At 36.0% G+C, this 14,831-nt stretch overlaps 1 protein-coding gene across 1 annotated transcript in view; it reads left to right on the forward strand.

Annotated features, from left to right (window-relative positions):
- Window positions 1-263: 263 nt before the first annotated feature.
- Window positions 264-14,831, forward strand: part of LOC150102495 (AP-5 complex subunit mu-1-like) — a 246,378-nt gene continuing 231,810 nt past the window's right edge. Inside the window, exons 1-2 of the mRNA XM_090399180.1 lie at window positions 264-341; window positions 13,693-13,780. Of these exons, the coding sequence (XP_090255306.1) occupies window positions 13,713-13,780 (68 nt within the window). The 5' untranslated portion in view covers window positions 264-341; window positions 13,693-13,712. The remainder of the gene's footprint in view (window positions 342-13,692; window positions 13,781-14,831) is intronic.

Genomic DNA, 14,831 nt, shown 5'->3' on the forward strand with positions numbered 1-14,831 from the left:
TATTCCAATTTCACGGAAAACCATTTGTAAAAAAAAAAAAAAATGTTAACCTGAATTTAACGACAACTGTAAACAAGTGCTATTTTTGTTTTAAATCAAACTAGACCATACATTGCATTATGTTCGTCTGATTTATTAACATTTTATTTTTTTATTATAAATTGTAGAATCACGTGTCCCTTTTTTTTTTTTAGTAAAAAGTCATCAAAAGCTGAAAAATTATTTGTTTCTAACGAACAATCAGTAGGTGGCATTAATTTCATTTGTATTTATTTTTAAACGAAGTAATTGTACCAAAAAAAAAAAAAAAGTGCGGAATTATTTTAATCTATTTTACAGAGGTTAGTATGTACTTTCCCCCGCTGTTGCTTCTGTTTGATTTGTACCGGTAATCATTTAATCTGCGAAACCATTTTATCCAGTAGAAATAATAATGCCCTGTTTCATACATGTTTAAGTCAACACCACGTTTTAACTTTTTTAATAGAAAGAATCGATGATGATGATGTTTTTAATATACCAGGAAGTAGAGTAGCTTTTTACGCAATGTTGTTGACCCTTTTATTGCTCCCATCAAATTTCCAGTTCGGAAGGAAATGACATATATGCCAATGAGTCCAATGAAAGCATGACTTTAAAATCATGATAAAAGTCAACTTCGCTTTCACACAAATTGATGTTAACTATTATGCAAAATAATATAAATTAATTTAAAAAATAGTTCTAATGCTTTTTTTTTTTTTTTGGGAGTCTACATCTTAGTCTACATTTTGACTAAGATGAAATTGCAGTTTCTGACATTTAACTATGAAACTTGCAGAAGTGATTGTGAATCATTACAAGAGCTGCTTTTTATGTGAGATGGCACTCCATACCACTCAACCCCACATTCTATACTGCCTAATCCTCCATATGTCACTATCTACCTTATACACACTACACCATCCGAATCACTAATCGTATTTTTGATTGTTTAATTTCCTGTGTTCTTGGTCATTTTGCCTGTATTTCTTAAGAGAAATTAGAAGTGAGAGGAAGGAAGTTACAAATAATGACACTCCATTCAGCTTGTATTTTTAACAGTAATATACTGTAAATTTTTTATTTGCCAATTAGTGAAGTTGAGTAAGTGATTCTGTCTGCTGTCATGTACTGTTTTGCCTAAATTCAATTCATTTGTATAGAGACATCCAAACTACATCTTTAGCATGCAGAGGTAGCAGGATTTTTTTCTTCCAGGAAACTTGACATTCTGTGTACAGAGAAATCAGCAAGAAAACATACAGTTAACAGACTGCCATCAATACACTCCAGAGATATTATCTATAGTGTTTGTTTTTGTGGGTAGTAGATGGCATTGGCGCACCCAGGGAGGGGGCCAAGGAGCTCTGTTTCCCCCCCCCCAAAAAAAAAGAAAAAGGAAAAAAAGACTAGAACATTTTCCAAAAATCTTTTCCTAATTAAAATTCTTTTTTTTAAATTTTTATTTATGTTGTGTCTTGCCTTCTATTTCTATACTACTTATGAATTAGCAGTCACATGAGGTGGGAATACCCTCTGGCTCTTGGGAATCATGACCATTGTGAATGCAAGGCAAACGGAGTAGTGCTCGGGCGTTACTTCGTTCGAAGAATCGCCCGAGCCAGGCCAGAGATCACGGATATCATGTATTGGTGATCACTGCAGATGCTCAGTCATAGGTCGTATGCACTACGTAGTGTGTATTCTTAAATCATCTACTCAACTCAGCCCCCCCCCCCTCAGATTAAATCATGAGCGCTCGGCCCCTCCAAGATTAAATCCTGAGTGCACCACTGGTAAATGGTATAGTGTATAGATGGAGGGTGGATTAAGTAGTATAGAATGTCTTTGCAAAGTTGATCAGTATCATGGTATAGCCATTTCCCCTATCCAGCCATGTCACTTTATTATAAAATGTGAATGAATTACTAAGGCAGGACTACCTTTTACAAAGCAATGCTGCCCCCCCCCTTCTCCCCCATAGAGTATCATTTCCTATTCACTCATTCCTGAATTTTACTTTTAATTAACTTTTCCAATACACTCCAGAGATATTAATTGGTTTGTAATTTGCTACTTCTGTCTAGGAGCCATCTATGTGTAATTGAACTATCTTACCCTTTTTTTTTTCACTCCCTTGAACTTTGTCAGAGTTGTGACTTAGATCAAACAAGTCTGTGTGAGGCATTGTCAGTTCACTTGCACACTCTTGTAGCACACAAGCTGACATACTGCCCTGGCCCACCCACTGCTGTATCCACATTGATATTTTTCAATGAGTACCTCCAGTTTATCTATCTCAATGCTCACATCAGTCTTGTCACCTCACCCTTAGTAACTGAACTATTTCTTTGCTTTCCTACCATCAGCACTGAGTAAAGTTATCTTTCCATAATCATTTTTTTCTCATACTTGCTATGCAGTGAAAAAACTCTTTTGGATTTACTTTGGCCTGCTTAGCTAATTTTCTTTCGAAATGTGATTTAGCCTGCCTTACAATACTAGTTACGCTTCTTGCATGTGCTTTATACCGCTCATGGGTATGTTGATCACTTTGTTGTTTATATTCCTTCTACAATGCTTTCTTTTTTTCTTTTTTTTTTTGTAGCTCCTGATTTATGTTGCTAGTCATTCACTTAATCCCTGCTCGGTTTATCCTCCTGACCCCTGGGTATGCACTCTGATACTGTCTTAGTAAAACAATCCTTGATCACTTCCCATGCACTAATGACATTCATTCCACGTAGTTTCTTATGCCATGGCACTGTTTCAAGTGGCCTCCTAAGTTTGTCATAATTGCCAGCTTTGTAGTGAAATTTCTACATGTTGAGCCACCTCCCAAAACGAGACTGCATGGTCACTTTCCCCCATCAGAGGTAGAGTTACTACTGCAGTTATGGATAGATCTTCTGATGCTGTTACCAGATCAAATATTCTAAAACTCCTGGTCCCTTCTATTATGTGAGGTTTCAGGTAACTATCCCTTAATAGCTGTATAAATTCCATTTTGCCACGTGCCCTTTCCTCTTTCCAATCTATATTACCATAGTTGAAGTCTCCCATGATAATTTCTCTGCCTGTACTCATTGTGCTAATCTGCTAATGCATGTTGTCCACATTTTCTTTGGGACCCCCAGGTCTACAGCAGCAACCAACAATATATTTTGTGCTATTGGCCTCTGTCTTACATCAGACAACCTCAAATGAACCATTTCGATCAGATTTACAATCTTCCTTAACTTCTATTTTTATTGGTTGAAGTTCTTCAGCTGTCATTAATAATACTTGACCTCCTGCCCTATTTCCTCTGTCTCTCTGAAAATACAGTATCCATTACATTCTATCCCTGTAACTATATCATTCTCTGGCAACCAGATCTCACTGATGCCAATAATTTTTGGCCAAGTCAGCTGACCAATGCCCAAAACTCTTCTCCTTTATTTCTGATACTTCAGGGATTCGTGTACATGCATATCAATATTCTCTTGCATATTGGAAGTTTTTTCCCACTTGGTTAGACTATAATAAATTTAGTTTAATCCTTTATCCAAGTGTAAGCAAACAAAGTTTGTGCTTGAAGTATCTTCAGGACTGAGGTAAACATGGACAAAGCACTCATCACTTGTCTTAGATATCACCCATAATGCAAAGCACATCTCCTTGCAGACATGTATAATGCTATGCATTAAGGGAAGGGCCACTACTCAAACTGGTTTTGACCTTGATTGAGGTCTCGTCAGTGAGAGCTAGACCCAGAGGTGGTGATGCTAAGGTGGAAATAATGGAGAATTCATATTTACCTATACGAGTTGCCAAAAGGTGTGTGTACAATCATTCCTGCACTCATACTCATCTATCCCAGAGGTGGCTATTTCCTCAGTTATTCCTGCACTGACACTCATTGGTCTCAGGAATGGCTAAACACATGCTTGATTACTTCTCCCTCCCTAATTTCTCTAGTTTCCCTAGTTTCATACTTTCAAACTCTCACTGAACAGCTCCTTCTTGAAGCATCCAACTCCAAAACCATTCAAGTGCAGTCTGTGAGGAATATACAAGGATGGTTTGAAAAGTTCTCGGCCTTTTCCATAGATGGCAACACTATTGGCACGATTTTTTTTTCTAAGTTGGTACATCTGTCATAAGCATCCATGTGAAATTGCAAGTAGATTGTTTTCTACAGCTGTCTGAAGCAGAAGTGTTGTCTGTATCCCTTGAAATGGATAAAATTCAGTATCGTGCAGTTATAAAATTCTTTGTAAAAGAAGGTTTAACGGCAAAAAAAATTCATTTGAAGTTCATAAAAGTTTATGGGCACTCTTCACCTTTGTTTTTGACAATTAAGAAATGGGCTGCCAAGTTTAAACGTGGCTGTACCAGCCTTGAAGATGATCCATGTGAAGGACGTCCAAAATGTGTAACAACACCAGAAATCATTGATCAGTGCGTGATATGGTATTGGATGACCAGCGAGTCAAAGTGCGTGAAATTGCTGAGACTATAGGCATTTCAAAAGCACGTGTAGGATATATTTTGCATGAAGAATTGCAAATGAAAAAGCTTTGCGCAAGATGGGTGCCACACTTGCTCACAGCAGATCAAAAATGCACTCGCATGAAAATCTCTGAACAGTGCTTGGAGCATTTTAACAAGCATAAAACTGTTTTTGTGCTTCGATTTATTACTATAGATGAGACTTGAATTCATCATTACACACCAGAATCCAAACAGCAGTCAATAGAGTGGACAGAAGCCGGTTGTTCAGTGCCAAAGAAGACAAAATCAGTTCCATCAGCAGGAAGGGACATGGCATCGGTGTTTTGGGATACTAAAGACATTTTGTTTTTTAATTATCTTGAAAAGGGTAAAACAATAGCCGGGGAATATTATTCTGATCTTTTAACCAGACCAGATGAAAAAAATTTGTGAGAAAAGACTCGGTTTGCAGAAGAAAAAAATCATCTTTCATCAGGACAATGCACCAGCCCACAAAAGGTGTTTTGGCAATGGGAAAATTAAGGGATCTGCACTATGAATTGTTGGATCATCCACCCTATTCCCCAGATTTGGCTCCCTCTGATTTCTAACTCTTCCCAAAACTGAAACTCTTCCTTGCTGGTCAGTGTTTTTCTTGAAATCAAGAGGTGATTGCAGCTGTAGAGGGGTATTTTACAGATCTTACTGAGAACCACTACAGGGGCGGGATAATGGCACTGGAGTATTGTTGGAATAAATGTATTAGTCTGAAGGGAGATTATGTTGAAAAATAAAAATAATTTTGAAATTATAAATTAGTTTTTTCATTGGTAGGCCGAGAACTTTTCAGACCACCCTCGTACATGTCCTTTTGTTCATCATATTCACTCCACACATTTTTAAACTGCACACCATTTCTCCTCCTTCAAAATTTTCTTATTTGCCCTTCTTCTCAATTCTGTCCTATCATACCCTCCATAATGTATAACATCATATATGTCTGCTAGGAGATGTGTTTTACATTATGAGAAATACTAAGGATAATGATCAGAACCTACTCCACCTTTATTACGAGTTGCCCTTGTCATGAAAGGTTTGCTTATGCTAGGATCCGCCAGAACTTTTATAGTTTCTATATTCGGAATGGAACTCTTGTAGTTTCTCTATTCGGCTTTGAAATAATGTTGGATTCAATATCCACTTAATTTGCCGAAGTGAAGCCTTTTGGCTCTATTTTTCAATAATAATAATAATTTCTCTAGTCACTCAAGCTCACATTTTGTTCTATGAAGGAGTCTGCATAAGTGTGCAATTTCTTTCCACACTGGCATCTCATCATCCACTGCCTTCAAACTCTGATTTGTATTTCGCATCATCATTCACTGCTCCCCCCACATTCTTCATAACGTGTTCACAAGTCTGTCTTGTATCTGTAATTCATTCTTCTGCTCCTGACATGACTGGCAATTATTGCATTCACTTACAAAACATTTATGACAAACCATTCGCTCTTGATAATGAATATACTAAACACATGCTACACATTCCACTAAATCCTGCATGTTAATATTATTCAACATTGATGTCTTGACTGCCGTTTTTCTCTTATGTAGAAAAATGTAGAAAATGTAGAATGCTTTTGAATAATATCACAAAAAATTTTATTTACTGTCACCTTAAGATACCTTTCCTTTTCCACTTCGTCTAGCATAGCCAATAGAGGATGCAGCCTCCCATTGGTGGATCTCAAATTTCAAAACTTTACATTTAGTTACATTAAGTTGATATCCCATTTATTTGTGTACATGTACAGCTTATTTAAATCATCCTGATTGGCTACCACTATTACTAACAGCCCTTCCAAGCTTTACATCATCTGCAAATAACTGAATAGCTCCCTGCAACCCAGTGACAAATGTTAACCAACCCAGTAATCACCTGCATTAAAGGTTTAGAAAAAGTTCCTCTAGTTGGTGACCAGAATATATATCTCTTTATGATATGTCATCATGAAAGTTTTTATCACAAAGCTATATAGCAACCATTACTTTAATCTTTAAAGGTACTCGTGGCATGACTATAAATAATAATTAATAACTTAACACGATAACCACAGTAATTAACTTTAATGAAATAAAGATACAAATATTTCGTACTGAAATTAACAGTACATCATCAGCGTAGAACAAACAGTTAAAAACAATGGAATACAAAGTACAGAACAGTCGGTGGATTACCAATTAAAAATTGTTGCTGCATGCCAGAAATTAATAATAAAATATTATTAAATAATTCTTAAAAACTATTTCCTTGATGTTTACATAAGATAAGAATCTCTCAAACCTTTGGGAAAGAGAGACAATCATTTCGATTCAAATTTTGCCGATGTAAAAGGGCTTTGCAACTTTCTTTGAAAAGGTGTTCATATTTAAACTCATGTATTGGAGAAAACAAGCTTTATCCCACTGGATATTATGTTTAGTGTCAATACTATGTTGTGCTAGACCAGACTTTTGAGGTTTCATGTATTTGATATAATACTGATGTTCCTTCATTCTTTTTTCCAAAGAATGGCCTGGTTGTCCAAAGTATATTAAATTACAGTCACATGGTATCTGGTAAATGCTAGCTAATAATAGAGGTGCCAGTTTGTCCTTTGTAGATGGCAAAGAGTGAGAAATTTTGTTGATAGGAAAATATGTGGGACTGAAATGACACTTCTTCAAAATTCTGCCAATCGGTTTTGAGATGCTTGAAATATAAGGGATTGGAACCCTGCAGTCTGTTGAAGAATCCTGAGGTCTTGGAACATAGGAGTCAATTATCTGCTGGATTTGATTAGGGTTTAACCATTAAATTCTATTAACTTTTTGACAGTGAAAAGTTCTTGTTGTAAGCTTGAGGGAGAGGAGCAAACTTTATGTGCTCTATTAATTAAAGACTTGATAACACCAATTTTTTGAGAGGTGTGATGAGCAGACTTTTGATGAATGTATCTGCCAGTAAAGGTATATTTTCAATAGATACTGGTTGATAAAGTACCAGAGGCTGTGCCTGTAAGAATGATGTCCAAGAATGGTAAACTACCAGCCTTTTCTTTTTCCATGGTGAACTGAATGTGTGGATGAAGGCTATTGATCTGTTGTAGGAATGTAGTAAGTTCCTCTTCAGCATGCAGGCAAATAGCAAAGATATCATCAACATAGCGAAACCAAAGAGAGGGTTGGGGATGAATGAATGAGAACAAGGTGTCTTCCAGATGGTTCAAAAAATAGTTTTTCCAAAGGTGGAGACAGGGGCTACGCATGGCAGTACCTTCAACATGTTTATAGATCTTGATTTTCCAGCTGAAATATCCTGAATGTATAACAAATTCAAAAATCTTTGCAATATTTGGAGGGTATTCATCATAGAATAAGTTGGCAGTGTCAGCTAATGGAATATTGGTAAAGAGGGAAACAATATCAAAACTGACTAACAAGTCAGACTCTTTTATTTGAACATCCTTGATTTGTTCAAGAAAATGTATTGAATTTTTGATGAACGATCTGGATTGTTCAGTATGGGCAGTTAATGAACGTGACAAAAATTTAGAAATTCAATAAGTGGGAGAGTCAATACAATTCACAATGGGTCTTAGTGGATAACCTTCTTTATGAATTTTTGGGAGGCCATATAAACGAGGAGTTCTTTCAAAATGAGTGCACAATTTGTCTACAGTATTTTGATCCCATCTGACAACTTCATCAAACAACTTATTTAATTGTTTAATTTGCGATTTTGTAGGGTTATGATTGATTTCTTGGTAGGTGGCGGTATCTTGAAAAAGGCAGTCTACTTTTCTCTCATAGTCAGCCTTATCCATTACCACTGTAGCTTTAACTTTATCAAACCTCAAAAGTCTGGTCTGGCACAACATAGTATTGACACTAAACACAATATCCAGTGGGATAAAGCTTGTCTTCTCCATAGATGCAAGTTTAAATACAAACACCTTTTCAAAGAAAGTTGCAAAGCCCTTTTACATCGGCCAAATTTGAATCGGAATGATTGTCTCTCTCTCCTAAATGTTTGGGAGATTCTTATCTTATGCAACCATCAAAGAAATAGTTTTTTAAGAATTATTTAATAATATTTTATTAATATTAATTTTAGCACGCGGCAACAAATTTTAATTGGTAAACAACCAACTGTTCTGTACTTTGTATTCCATTCCTTTTAACTGTTTGTTCCACACTGCTGATGTGCTGTTAATTTCAGTATGAAATATTTGTACCTTTATTTCATTAAAGTTAATTACTGTGGTTATCGTGTTAAGCTATTAATTACTAATGGCTCAGTTAAGTAAGTTTGAGCGCGGTTAGTAGTTGGAAGGGGACCAATCGTTCGATGCTGTTGGCACACTCTCCCTCGATGAGTCTTTGGACTCCCTGGAGGTGTCAAATAATAATAATAATAATAATAATTATTTATAGTAACCATTACTGAAACACCAAAACTCATAAACTCGTATAAATAATGGAAGAGAAGCAAGCAAGACTATGGAAGTGAAAGAATTTATAGTTTACGAAACAAAAGCAAGTGACACTGTGGAAGCGAAGGGAATGAGGAAATGACAATGACTGACAGAATGCTGTAATTGCCAACATGCGAGACTTGAACATTGAGCTGATTAGAATGAGAAGTGAAATGAAAAAAATGCATAAGGAGATTAGAAGTTTGGATAAGAATGGAAGAGTGCAAGAGGTTAGGATGAAGGAAAGCAGATAAAAAGAGGTGATGAATGACTTCAGAATAGTGATGTGTGGAGATTCCATTATTAGAGGTATGGTAAATGAGAGATTCCAGAAGGTGTGTTTTCCAAGAGGCATAATTAGCAAGATAATTGATGCATTAGATATGAGAAGCAGAAGAGAAAATGAAGTAGTGCTGGTAGTGGTTGGAACAAGTGACTTGGTTGGACATAAGAGAATGTGAGGATGGATATCAGGAAATTGTTGAGGAGAGTGAAAGATAACATTGTGGTTAGAAAAGTAGTCAGTGTGTTGCTGAGGCATAATAATGATGAGTTGAGACGGAGAGCAGGGATCATGAATGGTATGTGGGCAAAAACTGTGTGAGGAGAAGGGAAGTGGAATATGTAAATGTGTGGGATGCATTGGAGGAAAGGATGGAATTGCAAAAAAGTGACAGGATTACATTTAAATGGATTTAGTGTGAGTTAGAGAGACTTGCTGCAAGGAGGAGCAGTGAGTGACATGAGCAAGAGAACAGAGGAAGTAGGAGGTGAAGCAAAAGATCAAGAAAGAGGAATTGGCAAGACTGAAGTGGTTGTAAATGAGCATAGAAGTAGTAGTGTGAGAGATAAGATCTTGTTCTCATGATAAGAGAACAAGAATGCAAGATGGATAAGGAATCAGAATGGACAGGAAAAGGAGAGTGAATGCTGGAAGTCGTATTGAAGGTGTATGTATGAGGGTAGTCATAAAGGCAATTGAGAATGGTTAGATATGGGGAAATCGCAGCCTACATGTGGCAAGGCTGGTTATAGACCTAAAAGTGAATTGCTGTGTTTATAAATACCAGGAGCATCAGAAATAAGGGAGATGAAATGGTTTTAGTGAGAGAGTTGATTCACCCCAAAATTGGAATAAGTAAAACATGGTGAAATCCTGACAGGAATAGAAATGGAAGGGTATGATGTTTATCGCAAGGATAGAAAGAACAAGAATTGAGGGTGGGAAGGGGTGCTGTTGAAGATAGCAGCGAATTATGTACATACAATGTGGAGACATGAGATGTAAAGAGCGGGAGTGGTTTTGATCATTATGGTGTGTGTGTGAGGTGAAAGTTGACAGGAGGAGATATTTATTTGGATGGCAAGGGAATCTGTAGAGTGGTGATGAAGAAATTATAAGCAAAATGGGTTAGTGAATAAGGGAAGGGTGATTATTATGGGTAATTTTAATTATGGCAGCATAGATTGGAATGAAGAGATAGCATCTGGGAATAAGGAAAATGAACTACTTGAGTTCTTGAGAGACAACTATCTTATGCAGTGTAAAGGAGGGCACATGAAGATCAATAGTTTTAGATCTGATAATTTCATTGGAGGATGTGATTTTGAGTTGGGTTTTGTACTTTCTTTCAGTTGGTGAGAGTGATCATGAAGTGATCACCTGGATTGTGGCTAGCCATACGAAAACTTCTGTGAGGAAAGAATATATGTGGAATTACAAGGCCAGTATTATGAAAAACTTGGAGGCAACTTAGAGCTGTAGTATAGAATGAGGTATTAAGTGGGAGGGTAATAAATGGTATTTAAAATAAATGGTTAAAATATATTTAACAACATTGATATGCAAATGTATTCCAAAGGATAAACTGAATAAAGTAAGTGTCACATATATGAACGAAGGAATTAAGCATGAAATTTGGAAAAAGAGGATGCTGTGGAGAAAGCACAACATAAATAATGGTAACACTCAGTTACATGATTAGTATTAAGAGCAAGCAAGGAAGGTGACTCAGTTGATAAGTACAGCTAAACCACAGTGTGAGCAGAAATTAGCAAATTGGACCAAGAAAAACTGTCGAGTTTTCAGATATGTGGCAAGTAGATGTAAGAAAGATTATAGTATGATTATGTTAATGGATGAAGATGGTGGAATAGTAACTGCAACAGAAGACATAGTTGAGGTAATTAGTAAATAATTTATAAGGCTGTTTCTTCCTCATCAGGGTGACATCACAAGAAGGGAGAGTGTAAGGGAAAGAGGAGAGGATGGCTTAACTGTGAGTGAGAGGAGATGTATGAAGAAATAAATAAACTTGATGTAAATAATTATGGCAATAGGATTTGATGACATGTCACCACATATCTTAAGGAAACATTACAGGGAGTTGGTAGTAGCATTGGCTTGCTTGTTTAATAAGAATATTAAAACAACTCATGTCCCAAGAGAGCAGAAAGAAGGTAAAATTATTCCACTGCTTAGAGGTGGTGATAAGGCTATGTGTACAAATTATATGCCATTCTGTATATCTTGAGTAGTGGTTAAGGTATTGGAGAGATTAGTGTGAACTAGGACACAGAAATGGGTTGATAACAGCAGTATTTTCTGTGATTGTCAGCATGGGTTTGTTAAAGGGTAGTCATGTTTCACCAACTTACTTATGTACTATAACATGGTGACAAATGTATTGGATAAGGAAGTTGCATATACAGTGTTATACTTGGATTTTTCACAAATGTTTGATAGACTGCCACAAAACAGCTGTTAAATGAACTGAAAGAAATGGGATTGGATAACATACAGTTGAATTGGATCAGTGACTGGCTGTCAGATAGGTATCAGATTTGTACATGGGAGTTCGGTATACTGAAAGAAAGCCATTTGTGATGTGCCACAGAGGTCTGCATTGGGTTCATTGTTGTTCAACTTGTGTATTAATGATGAGATGGGCTTAATTGGTAATATACAACTGTTTGCAGATGATGCAAAATTGGGGAGAACAATGCAGAGTCAAGCAGATGTTATGGATTTACAGACGGACTTGAGTAGATTGCATGAATGGGCAGCAGAGGATATAAGACATGTCTTATATCCTCTGCTTTTTTTTTTTTTTTGATTGAGACATAAGTTAGTCAGGAGCTGTTATCAGGTTCATATGGAAGAAATTTTTCATAGAATGGGAGAAGAGGATAGAACAATAGGACATTCTTGGAAACTATGTAAGGAGGGTGTGAGCAGAGGAGTGAGGCATGAGTGAGTTCTTTGCATGGAGAGCAGAATGCATTGCCTGAGTGTGTTGTGAAAGTACAGTAATCATTCGATTAATGCGTCCCCAATTAGTGTGCTTTCAATTAGTGCGTCATGTTTTTTTTCGATACCCAAATTTGATTATTGCACCTCTAAAATTCGATTAGTGTGCCTATACACATCTTAAAAATAAATGTTACAGATTTTAAAAATTTTCTATCTGTACATTTTTATGGCTAACTATTTTAAAAAATTACTCACCAGAATGAAATAATTTAGTTACCGATTTAAAACATTTTACAAAGTTATTTTTAATGGCATACTACACTACTTCCATGTACACTATGTATACAAATATTCGAAATTTTTGCCGCCAAAATTTATGTCGTCTGCTATAGTATGCCCACAGATTGACACTTCTGTGCATGTCACAAAAAAGGAGAATCCATTCCGATAATAGGGTAATCAATCCGTCTTCTGGGATGAGTTATTTATTATTACACGTCAGAAAATTGACTTCTCTTTTATGATCATTGCAGTTTTTAAAGTGGTAACTATTTTGCTTGTATAGCAGTTGGGAAATTTTATTTATAAAGCACGTGATTTCGCATGTTGGTGACCAATTTGTGTGTCCTTCATTTCTTTCTCCCTTTCAGTGATAACATCCAAGAGTTAATTAAATCTCATTCTGAAGAATTGAGTGATTCCGACCTGCTAAATTTAGATGCACAGCGGGAAGATCCCAAAGAATATGAAGAAAATTTAACCACTGATAGTCAACCACAAGAGATTTCACAGAAACAATTTGAAAATATTTTTCTTACAATCGAAGTTTTTAAGCAGCAATGCTTAGAGGCTGACCCTGATGAAGAGAGAGAGGCAGTAAAATTTGCAGAGGAGTATAAGAGGCAATAGGGCCATACCGTCGGTGTATGAAAAAAGAAACAAAATTCCTGCCAAACTACGTTAGCTCAATTCTTTGTTAAGAAGTAGAATAATAAATTTATGTTCTGAATATGTTTTATTATCTTTCAGCTTCATGGTTTTCCATTAACTAGACCCTGAGACATACCCTAATTCTTTTATAAAAAAAATTAAGGGTCAAGAAAGAAATCTGAGGAACGAATTACATTTTCCCATAGGTTATTATATTTGATTAGTGCGTTTTCGATTAATGCCTGTTTTAAAGAACGCATTAGCCTCACTAATCGAGGGATTGCTGTAGATGTATTGAATCAGTTTAAAGCATGGTTTGATGAGTCTGTGTGTGTGTGTTAGTGTGTACCTTTTGAAATTAATTTTAGTTTCAGAATTTCTCAAAAAATTTTTAAAGTTTTGTTTACAGATTTTTTTATTTAGCTTGCATATTGTTTTATATTTTCATATCAATTTATCTATCTATATATATAAGCAGATAGTTTTTAATATCTAGGTATCAAGACATCAGATGCTATGAGTGTTAGGGCTTTATGGATTGTTTCAGTATCTAGAAGTAATTTAGGAAGAGTAGTCTATTCCAGGTAAATGTTTTTAAATTGTGTTGCCAATAAAATGATTTATTATTATTATTATTATTATTATTATTATTATTATTATTATTATTCTCTGACGTCTATGGCATCAAAGACTCACTATGGGAGGTTCCTCTGTCATATATACACAGATCATCATACTCTGTCTTAAATACATTCAAATTCTCTGTAGACACCACACTTTTGAGCAGTGCATGCCACCCATTCATCACTGCCTATTCAAAATACCTTCTCACTCCTTTGCTTACACTCTTTATATAGCTTCCAGAAAAGACCTCTTGTTTCCCCCCCCCCCCCTTCATCTTCCACCATTCTTTGAAAAACCACTTCAGCATTAATCTATTAAGAATCCCCTCCAATGTCACTATCGTATTACTCCCTTCTTCTCTTCTTATCTACTAGACTGTAAATTGCATCTTCTCCATCTTTCTTCATACTCAACATTCCAGTTAGTCAATTAACTCTGGACCTTTTCCAACATCTCTTTATCTTTTTAAAAAAGAAGGTGACCAAATCTGTGCACGGTATTCCATATGTGGCATTGTCATTGCAGGTCTTATACAATGGAAAAGCATCTTACTTTTACAAGTCAGGATACTTTGCATAAACTTGGTGTATATATTGGAGGAAATATATACATTATATTTCCATACTTAGCATGTGGTAACCTATCAAATGCATCCCAGCTCTGTTTTCTAAATTTTAAAATCTTACACTTTTTAACATTGAACTGGTAACTCCTCTCCCTTGATAATTCACTCAGTCTTTTCAAGTCCTCTTGGAAAGCCACAATATCTGCTCTACTCCTCATTATACTTCCCAACTCTGCATCATATGCAGACAACTGAATATCCTTATTCAAACCTTCCTCAACATCATTTAACCTCAATACAGGTCAAATAGCAATGTCCCGAGAACAGATCCTTCAGTGACTTGACTCTTCTGGGACATTGCTCCCCATACACAGCTTACTGATCTTATCAAATGGCAAATCTCTAATTCAGTGTGCTAGTCTAATATCCAACCCCATTTGCTCTAG

Source organism: Typopeltis vanoorti, chromosome 10 (assembly GCF_054136105.1).
Source record: "Typopeltis vanoorti isolate ZY-2024b chromosome 10, IOZ_Tvanoo_1.0, whole genome shotgun sequence".
In the NCBI taxonomy this organism is placed as follows: domain Eukaryota; kingdom Metazoa; phylum Arthropoda; class Arachnida; order Uropygi; family Thelyphonidae; genus Typopeltis; species Typopeltis vanoorti.